This window comes from Copidosoma floridanum, unplaced genomic scaffold (assembly GCF_036245765.1).
Source record: "Copidosoma floridanum isolate Cflo_tuat_1 unplaced genomic scaffold, Cflo_Japanese_pri ptg000128l, whole genome shotgun sequence".
Lineage (NCBI taxonomy): Eukaryota > Metazoa > Arthropoda > Insecta > Hymenoptera > Encyrtidae > Copidosoma > Copidosoma floridanum.
The window spans coordinates 81,561-92,400 of NW_028322005.1; the positions used below are offsets into that span (position 1 = coordinate 81,561).

The 10,840-nt window shown below is 43.6% G+C and overlaps 2 protein-coding genes across 2 annotated transcripts; both read left to right on the plus strand.

Annotated features, from left to right (window-relative positions):
* The first annotated feature begins 1,803 nt into the window (after positions 1–1,803).
* Positions 1,804–3,435, plus strand: LOC106645853 (uncharacterized). Its single transcript, XM_089598011.1, has one exon. It carries the CDS (start codon positions 1,804–1,806, stop codon positions 3,433–3,435), a length of 1,632 nt encoding a protein of 543 aa, XP_089454137.1.
* Positions 3,436–3,621: 186 nt separating this feature from the next.
* Positions 3,622–4,907, plus strand: LOC149372848 (uncharacterized). The gene is made up of 2 exons (XM_089598012.1): positions 3,622–4,682; positions 4,754–4,907. The coding sequence occupies exons 1-2, from the start codon at positions 3,622–3,624 to the stop codon at positions 4,905–4,907; spliced, it is 1,215 nt and encodes a 404-aa protein (XP_089454138.1).
* The last annotated feature ends 5,933 nt before the right edge of the window (positions 4,908–10,840 follow it).

Genomic DNA, 10,840 nt, shown 5'->3' on the forward strand with positions numbered 1-10,840 from the left:
GTCATACATGAGATTGAATCAACTGTAGGATCCAGAACGAAGAAGTAGCCAATAACGTGGCTTTGGCAACAAGGACAGATGCCCCGTTACACTTAGTTATGCTGTCGCTGCCGCTAATGGGTTAGTATAGCGCTTTTCCCCTCTATTCTTATACCTCTATGTACTCGACACATTACCGTGGACATACATAAATTACATATATATCAAAGCACGCCTATCCCACGTTCCCCACAAAAACGCCCCTAAATTTAACGCGCTGAAAGCTGAAAGCAGGAAATTACGAAATTAAAATTTCATCAGACCTCCGATACAAATGACATGAATAAGTTTGCTAGTAGATCTTTAAAGTAAGTATGAGTTATATTTAATTGTTTTATATATTTTATAAATGATTTATTTTAATAAATGTTACAAAGGAAATACATGAATACATGAATGATTAACACGTAAATAATACAGCACTTTATTAATTTGTGCGCTGTTTTATAATATTTCAAGAATGTTGCGGACAGAGCCGTTGTCCTGATGTAAGGAGTGGGAGATGCAGGCATGTGTCTGGTCCGATATGAAAAGAACTTGGTTTGTGACCACTGGATGTTCTGGTATATTTTATTTACTATAGGTAAGCGACTGATTGGGACCGTTCGAGTGACCTTATGAGGTCGGTAATTATTTTACGGTGGCGGAGTGTCGATCAGGGGCGGAGCTGTATCTCCGCTTGCCTTCACGCCCAAATTTGTAACCATGAGATCCCTGGGAGTTAATGAAATGTGGATCGAACTTTCAGGGAGGTAGTTAATGTGATCTACCTTAGTCCTTCAGGCGAAAGGTACTCTGCCCCGGAATATACGGATTGACGAGTAGAGGATGTCAAGACTAAAACGGTCACAGTCGGACGCTGACCGTCGCGAAATATCGCTCACGCGGCCTCGTTCATACTTATAAGTTATATCGCTGAAATGTACACATATATTTAAGCTTCATGTAAACCGGACGTCAGTAATCGGTGCGCGCAGGTCGTCTAGTTTGAAGCGTAGAAAGAGCAGCGGGGAAGGGGAAGAATAGTGGAGGAGAGACGAGACAAACCGTCGTAGGATAGAGTAGTAGCTTTTGGAAAGCGATTGGCGTAGGTAAGCGCTGGCGTCCGGCCATCATACACAGCTGTTTATTTGAAATAAACTAATTTTTATTAACCTAATTCTATCTTTTCTTTTATGTAATCCCTCGTTTATCTTATACACGGATTGTGTTGTCAACAAATTGGAGCCGAAACAGCGTGTAATGGCGGTTGTGCACGACAATAACGACAACAGTGGCACTCCTGAACGGCAACCCTGTTGCCCCGTCTGTGATCGAGACAACCATCAATTAGCGGATTGTACAAAGTTCGCGCGCGAGCCTATTGCGAGGCGTTGGTGGTATATAAGGCATTTAGGACGGTGTTTCAGGTGTTTAGGGGTCGGGAATTTGCAGAGTGCTTGTAAGGGAGTGAAGTTTGCCTAGTGTGGAGGCCCGCATCATGTGCGGCTACACCGACCGAAAGAGCAGCAAGTAGAGGAGGGGCATCCATCACCGCGCGATCAAGGGCAAGCGTTTCCGCAACAAAATCGTAGCGACTCGCGTTCCTCCTTTTGACTAGTACGCCCCTATGTGCTGCTAAAAATATTGCCGGTTACCGTGCGAGGACCAACTCGAGCGATCGACACTTATGCATTTTTAGATGACGGGTCCACAATTACTATGTTGTCAGCAAATTTAACTACGCGTTTAAATCTGAATGGGAGACACGAAATGATTAAAATCATGGGAATCAAAGCAAGTGTCGACGCGGACACGCCGTGTAAGCGGGTAGATTTTTCCATCCAAGGCATGGGAGATGCTTATCCAATAAAGGGAGCTTTGGCCGTGTCATCAGTGAACTTACCAACGCAGTCTTTACCACGCGAGTTGGTCCGTCAAATCAGCAATGAGCTGGGTATATTTATTCAAGTGTACGACAACGTGGTTCCATCAATTCTTATTGGGCAGGATAATTGGGAGTTACTAGTGAGCCGCGAAGTTCGTTGCATGCAAGATGTAGGTATCGCACTGTCACTGACGCGGCTAGGGTGGGTGGCGCACGGTCACGTGCAGCCGAGTCAACATGTAAATAGCAAGGACTCGCGTGAGCGAGCACTAGAAACGAGTGCTCATGTGTCTTGCGTCACCTGCGTGGAACAAACCGAAGGGCTCGAAGCTTTAGTCCGCGAATATTTTAAAATCGAAAGCATGGGAGTGCGCGAAGTTGAACGCGTCGATCCCGCGCAAGCGCGTGCGTTGGAGACGCTACAAAGGACCAGTCGACAGGTAAATGTAGGTTGGGAAACTGGCCTACTGTGGAGGAGTAATACTGCCCCAGCCCTTGACAGTCACGCTACGGCCTTAAAGCGACTGCATAGGATCGAGAGGCGATTAGACCGCGATCAAGAGTACGCTCGCTTGTATTATCCTGAAATGGAGCGACTCATTGCACAGGGCTACGCGCGAGAGATGGACGACGAGACGATTGCCTTGCGCGTGTGGTATCTTCCCCATTTTGGTGTGGTAAACGCAGCTAAGCCCGGCAAAATTTGGATAGTTTTTGACGCCGCAGCCGCTACAAAAGGCGTGAGTCTTAATGACCAGTTAGATGCAGGCCCCGACCTTCTGCAGTTTCTTCCCGGAGTGTTACTGAGATTTCGGCAATATGCAGTCGCGTGTAAGTCAGACATCGGCGATATGTTCATGCGGGTGTATATTCGGCCCGAGGATAGGAGCGCGTTGAGATTTTTGTGGAGAGGAGCATCGCGAGATAAGAACCCTCACACTTACGAAATGACTCGATTAGTGTTTGGCGCTAAGTCATCTCCGTGTAGCGCACACTTCGTGAAAGACACAAACACGCAGCGCTTCGAGACGACCAAGCCAGAGGCGGCGCGTAGCATTATAAAAAACTCTTACGTCGACGACTTCCTCGTGAGTAGACCGAGTGTAGAACAACTAGAAGCGCTTGTCGAGGACGTAGTGGGAATTAACCAGCAGGCTAATTTTGAAATGCATGGCTGGGCATGCAACGAGGTGATAAGGGTAGGTGGGCCGCAGGGAACAACATCGGCGCGACAGGAGCGAGCCATCGTATTGTGCGATAAAGCCGCGGAACGCGTACTCGGTATGTACTGGGACCCAAAACTAGACACTTTAGGGTTTAACGTAGGACTGACACATGTTTCTACAAGTATTCTACAGGGATGTGTTCGACCTACGAAACGCGAATATCTACGTTTTATGATGTCGGTGTACGACCCGCTCGGTCTGCTCGGACCGTACACCATTAGTTCAAAATTAATGCTGCAAGCAATCTGGCATAGTGGGATCGGATGGGACGAACCCCTTCGCAACGAAGAGGATGAGGCGTAGCGTGAGTGGCTAGACACGGTGAAGAAGTTAAACTCTTTGCGCGTATCAAGGTGTATAACCCCCAAGGGGCGCGATATTAAAGAAGCGCAGATACACGTGTTCTGCGACGCTAGCAAGCGCGCTTTCGCGGCATGTGCTTATCTCCGATGCGAGACGACGGGAGGATGCATAAGTGTTACATTATTAATGGCAAAGTCCCGCGTCGCGCCGGACAAACCACATTCAGTGCCAAGGTTAGAGTTGCAGGCCGCAGTGCTGGCGTCGCAGCTCTTAAACACTGTGAGTTCCGAGGTAGAAATTCCCTATTCTTGTGCGTACCTCTGGTCCGACTCGCGTACGGTGCTGCACTGGATCCAGAGGGATCCACGGGTTAGACAGGCTTTCGTGGCTCATCGTTTAGGCGAAATCTCCGAAAGAACCGCCAACGCGAAGTGGAAGTGGGTACCTACTAAGGAAAACCCGGTGGACGCAACCACGCTCGGGAAGTACTTAAGTGAGAGCGAAGAGAAGCGATGGTTCCGAGGACCCGACTTTTTGGTACTACCTGAAACTCAGTGGCCGACCGCGCGAGAATTGACGCATAAAGAAAGGGAGGTATTAGAAGGGGCAAAGCGACGACCGGAGAGAGTTGCACTAGTGGTAGGTAGTTCGAATTATGTGCCCTTTGTAGCTCGCATTTTTGGCTGGGAGGGGCATTTACTCGCGGCGCAAAGAGTGCGTAGGGCGAACATGCATTGGAAACAATTAAAGGCAGCGCGCGTAGCGCGAAACAAAGGACAAGAGCTATTGCAGCAAGCTCAGACGGAAGATCAAGATCTAGCGCGACAGTTAGACAAGGAGTACGTCCTACGAGCAGCACAAGGGGATAGTTTCGCACGGGAATGTCAGGCGCTTGCAAAGGGGCAAAAGATTCCAGCTGGGAGTAAATTAACCCCATTTTTGCCGTTCTTAGATGACCGTGGTTTAATTAGAATTAAGGGTCGTATGACTTGCGTGGCTGGCGCCGAGTTTAATCGTACTCCGATAGTGTTGGATGGGAAGCACAATACCGTTAGGGCTATCGTGCGGAAGCTGCATTACCGCTGGCAACATGGTAATCACGAAACAGTCGTGAAGGAGCTGTTGCAACGGTACGTCGTCTTCGGAGCAAGGCCCGCGCTGAGAGCCGTCTGCAACCAGTGTTTGATTTGCAAGGTGCGACGTGGTCGTCCACAGCCGCCACTAATAGCTGCCTTGCCTGAAGGAAGGTTGGCGTATCGGCAGCGCCCGTTCACGCACTGTGGGGTGGATTATTTTGGTCCCATGTTGGTAAAGATAGGACGCAGCCGCGTCAAACGCTGGGGAGTCCTTTTCACGTGTCTGACGACACGAGCGGTGCACTTGGAAATTGCGTGCAGTTTAGCCACAAGCTCGATAATTATGGCGTTACAGCGAATGGCAGCGTGGTGAGGCTGTCCGGCGGTGATTTATAGCGACAACGGGACCAACTTCCGCGGCGCGTGCACGGAGCTTTAGACGGAAGTAGCTCGCTTAGACAGACAGCGACAAAAGGAGTATGCGTTAAAAAACGGCACACGCTGGGTCTTCAACCCACCCGAAGCACCGCATATGGGCGGCTCCTGGAAAAGATTGGTAAGATGGGTGAAAGTTGCGCTTCACGCAACGCTTAAGGACGAGGTGCCTTCCGAGGAAGTTCTGTGCACGGTGCTCGCCGAAGCGGAACATGTAGTGAACTCGCGCTCTCTTACGCACGTGTCGGTGCATCCCGGGGACGGGGAAGCGCTTACTCCCAATCACTTCCTCATAGGAACAGCGAGCGGTTCGGTGAATTTGGCCGCCTATAGCTTACCTCATCAATGTACGCGTAAGGATTGGGAGTACGCGCGTGCCCTCGCAGACTTACACTGGCGGCGGTGGCTGCTTGAATACGCACACAGCTTGCAAGCACGGGCGAAATGGCAAAATGTAACTGATACGGTCGCATGTGGCGACTTAGTGATGATTATCAATGAACAAGCGCCAACAAATACGTGGCGAAAAGGCACCGTTGTCGAGATTTACCCCGGTAAGGATGGCACTGTGCGTGCGGCAAAGGTACGGTCGAATGGAAGCGAGTATGTTCGCGCGACGCATAAACTCATTGTACTATTTCGAGAGAAAGTACAAGCAGGTGCGACTGCTTGTACGGTGGGGAGTGTTGCAGACAGAGCCGCTGTCCTGATGTGAGGAGTGGGAGATGCAGGCATGTGTCTGATCCGATATGAAAAGAACTTGGTTTGTGACCACTGGATGTTCTGGTGTATTTTATTTACTATAGGTAAGCGACTGATTGGGACCGTTCGAGTGACCGTATGAGGTCGGTAATTATTTCACGGTGGTGGAGTGCCGATCAGGGGCGGAGCTGTATCTCCGCTTGCCTTCACGCCCAAATTTGTAACCATGAGATCCCTGGGAGTTAATGAAATGTGGATCGAACTTTCAGGGAGGTAGTTAATGTGATCTACCTTAGTCCTTCAGGCGAAAGGTACTCTGCCCCGGAATATACGGATTGACGAGTAGAGGATATCAAGACTTAAACGGTCACAGTCGGTCGCTGACCGTCGCGAAATATCGCTTACGCGGCCTCGTTCATACTTATAAGTTATATCGCTGAAATGTACACATATATTCAAGTTTCATGTAAACCGGACGTCAGTAATCGGCGCGCGCAGGTCGTCTAGTTTAAAGCGTAGAAAGAGCAGCGGGGAAGGGGAAGAATAGTGGAGGAGAGACGAGACAAACCGTCGTAGGATAGAGTAGTAGCTTTTGGAAAGCGATTGGCGTAGGTAAGCGCTGGCGTCCGGCCATCATACACAGCTGTTTATTTGAAATAAACTAATTTTTATTAACCTAATTCTATCTTTTCTTTTATGTAATCTTTCGTTTATCCGACACACGGATTGTGTTGTCAACAAAGAACTCAAACCTTTTTTGATTAATTGAAACAAAATTATTTAATATTATAAATGAAATTACTTTCAAATTATAAATATAAAGCCTTAAAGTTTCCTATTGTTAGTAACACAGTAATAGTTTCTTATTACTAGTAATACAGTTTCTTATTACAATACAGATTATTATTAATAACACGGTTTAATATAACTAATAACGCTTTATAATTACGACTATCATAACGTCACTGTCGACTGTGTTCATAATTTTTTGTAAATTTTTCTCATAAGCTATAAATGTTATTTTTATCGGTGATAATCTTATTTTAAAAATAACATATTTTTTATGTCACAGTTTTATCTGAGTAAATAATAATTTTTTTTATAAAATTCAACTTTAACTAGTCACTTTCAGGAGAAAAAGTAAGTCTGAGTAATAATAGTATTATTATTGTTATTATAAAATGCACTGATACAAAATAATAATGGCAAGTAAATAGAAGAAAATTGATTTTTTTTTTTTTTTTTTTTTTAAGTAGGTTCCACTTTTACAATTCAACTACTTTTTTTTACTATTGGCGTCGTTTTTAAAAATTCTGAAGGTCTCCATTTAATTTTATTTATTTTTGGTGTTTTCATATCTTCCAATTGCATTTCTGTGGTCACTTGTAATTTAAAAAAATTTTTTTGTACTTCAGCAATAGACATTTCACTGTTAGTGCTTACAGGAGTTACTTCTACGTTTATATTTTCTTTCCATAAGTCGCAGAGCTTTTGTAAAACCTTGACTTTTTTGGTAAACTCGTCACCACAGCTGGTACTAACAACAGTAGCCAATTCATTTAGTATAGGCGTTAAATGCCGTCGCTTACTTGGAACTGTCTGAATTTTCTGTGGAGCCTTTTTTTTAGATATTATTACAACGTTGTCTTTGCTATTTGATGTTGGATGAAGCGAGGTAGAATTTGCATGTTTGAAAATTCTATGATTTTCAGTAACGTATTTCTTTGTCCATCTGGAATCACACAGGGTGTCGTCATACAATGGATATGAAAAATATTTTCTAACTCCCAAAATATGATGACACGGTAGATTATAGCGCAAATAAAATAAACATTGGCATGTATAAGGAGTTATAACCAACTGTGCGTTATTCGACATTAATTTGCAGGTTTTCGATTCTTGATTCATTGATGAAAATGTCAACGAATTGCATCTGTCTAAATTTTCTCGAATTTTATTAAATGCAAAATCAACTAATAAATCGTTATACAAATTTAATGATAAATCATTATTAATTTCTTTTTTGAATGGCCTAGATGTGAAACACTTTGACATTTTATAGTCATTTTCTAAGCTATGTGACTCATTCCGATGAAAAAACTTTTTCTTAAATTCCAAGAGGTTGTTATTTTTTTTTATTACGTCTTTCAGTTTTTGATTGATTGATTCTAATGTGTTATTTGTTAAATTACCAAAATTTTTTTGTGATATTCCAAACTCGGTCCATTGAATTCTTATATCATGCCAATTCCGATTAAAATAATTCACTATACAGCGTGGAGCTGATTCACTAAACTCGTCATAAATAGTCATGTATTGTTCTTCTGTTGTACTGTAAATTAATTCTGTAAAAAATTTGAGACACTCTTCTTTTTGAGTTTTTAATATTGATTTTGATGCTATTGTTCTTTGAAAAATTTGTAAGGAATGAAACCTGCAAATGTGTAGATGAATATTTGGAAAAACAGTCGATATTGCACTTCTTTCTGTGTTATCTTTATCTGTCATAATTACTTCGATCTTATCACATGCTGTACCCATATGCTTTGCGAAACAATTCAAAAGCGTAACATAGCTTTCGATGTCTTCTTTAGCTAACAATCCTATTGTCTTCTGTAAGAAAAAGAACAACCGTGAAGTTGTTTCGCAAAAGCTTATACGTCCCATCTATAAATAACACTTCTGGGCATGATGTGAAAGAGTTTTTCATTTCTTGTGTGAAAAACAATAATCTCTCCAGTAAGCCTTCTTTTTTAAAAAGTTCTACTGTTGGTTCTAAAAAAAAAAAATTTTATTCAAATTTTAGTAAACAAAACATATGAAATAAAATAAATATAAAAGCATAGCTTACTTCGATCATTTATCAGATACTCTACAGCTTCCCTTAAATCATCTCCGTTTGACGCCGTTGATAGAGATTTTCAATTGCTGAGGTCCTTTAACGTGCAAAATATTTTTTCTTCCTTCAATTTGCTTTGGATATTTTTTTATTTCCACCCACCTCCAACATCTGTACAATTTTTTTTTTTTTCTCTTGTGTCACTTTTAGCCTGTTTTCCGAAAGCAAATGATAAACATCCTAAAAGTATATTAAATGATTAAGTAACAATACAAAATAAAAATTTTTAAGTATTTGTAAGCTTTGAAAACTGTACCTTGGTATGAGGATGATTGTTTTGTTGCAAATTGCATTTTTTCACTTCCAATTTTTTTTTATCTTTCGACAAGCCAAACTGTATAAGTGCTTGGCAGCTTAATCTACATGTACTATGCAGAAAAAAATTAATATATATTATATAATACAGTTATCACATGGGAAGAGGGAACTACACAACTTTTACTGGACTCGAGTCGCTAGACTCATGAGAAAAGGTGCGAAGACGAGAGCAGTAAAACAGTGATGGTCGAGTTATTTTTAAGAAAGCAGATTAATTAATTAAAACTCAAAACTGAAAAAGCTAGCAAGGGACTCGAACGAAGGGGAGAGGGCAACATTCAAGTGTCAGCAATATCCGAATGCTGACTTTGACAAGCAACAGCATACACTACCAGAGCGTCCAAGTGCTGCTCCACCCGTTCCCTATAGTCTCGCGCTTGCACTTCTCTTGGAATCCGAACTTAGCGTCGCAAATAATACACATTGTAACGAGCGCTGGGCCGCCGGGCACCGTTAAGCATTAGAGTCGCGGGAAGAATCCTCGAGGCTGGAGAGAGCGAGAGCCTGTTCGATAATCAGTATGTAATTGCGTCAAAGTTAGAGCGCTTGTAGAGGGAGACAATTGATAGGTCGCTTGACGAGCTGCGGAGACAAGATGGATTGAGATAATTTAGGATACGAACGAGTGCACTTGTGTCTCTTTGCGCCATCTGCGTCGCGTAGCGTCACGCGTCTACGGCTGGAGTAGCCTATGTCCCCCAGGACGTTCCACCTGCGAACAAACTCCCGGAGTAGCTGGCTAGAGACTTCGTCGATCCTCCATGAAGGCTGTTGCGAGCCCAGGATTCCAGGCCCCGTGCGGCACGAGCATCTCTCCGCGCGAGCGAAGCTCTCTCCACCTCTTTGATTAATTACATCGAATATAGTTTATTATTCAATCCGTTTCCGTTGACTTTGTGTTAATTTGAGTCGTCTCGTTGCCATTGACTGATCGATTTGTTGTTTTTCTCGTGGAAGGCGTTCCCCGGGTCGGCTTGCGTTAGCACCAACCGCGCGACCACCGGACCTCGTCGTGGCGACAACGTCGCTAACGCGCGCATACACACACACACTCTATCGTTTGTATTTACCATTTCTATTTCATGAGAATAAACGCTTTATATTAGGTTTTTATCTCGATCGCGTTCGTTTTTTTGCTGATCTCTTTCCTCCGGCTCTTCCGGCTGATCGAGTCACCGAGCACCAAGCCGAGGAAAAGTGAGGCCGAGTAATAGCGCTTACCCACTGCCTGCGAGATCGCACCCTTACCTTCGCACAAGCTCGAAGCTAAGTTACCGGTTGCTCCACCGGTCGCGTGGCGCACGAGCGAACACCACCTCTTTAAGGAAAGCGGGCTTTTGAGTAACTTCGGTGGCCTCGCGGTTGACCGGGCAGGACGGTTTGGTCGTGCCCCAGTTCGCCCTACAAGGATCTCGCCATCCCGTTATAACATACACGGGGCAACAATTCCACAGAAAGAGCAGCAAAAAGGTGGGTGAGAAAACTATTTATTCAATGATACAAACCTTGTTTCACGTTCTCCATGGCCTCTACTTCTTTCGTCATCACCAAATTTGTACTTGTACAATAATCTTCTGTACACAAGGTTAATATTTACTTCTTCTTTACTTGAAGTTTCAGGAATGAGATTGCTGGATCTGATTCGGAATACTTCTCGTTCTTGGTTTGAATATTTTTCCAAAAAAAGATTTAGATGTTGGAAAGACGAAAAACTAGTAGTTCCTTTAAGGATTCGTAAAACAGACATTTTGATCTTGTTTAACACATTTATAATGCCTTTTTTACTTGTTACATCGATCAATAATAAAACTACAAACTATTATTACAATCCGTGCATTCGTAAATTCAGTAATATCATATAAGTAAGATCACTAAACACTTTACTTAAAACATTTTTCCTCTTTCTTTCTATTTTTGATGCGACGTGTCGAGTTGATCTGTCAGCACGAGTACGTGTGTAATAATAGGTCCGTTC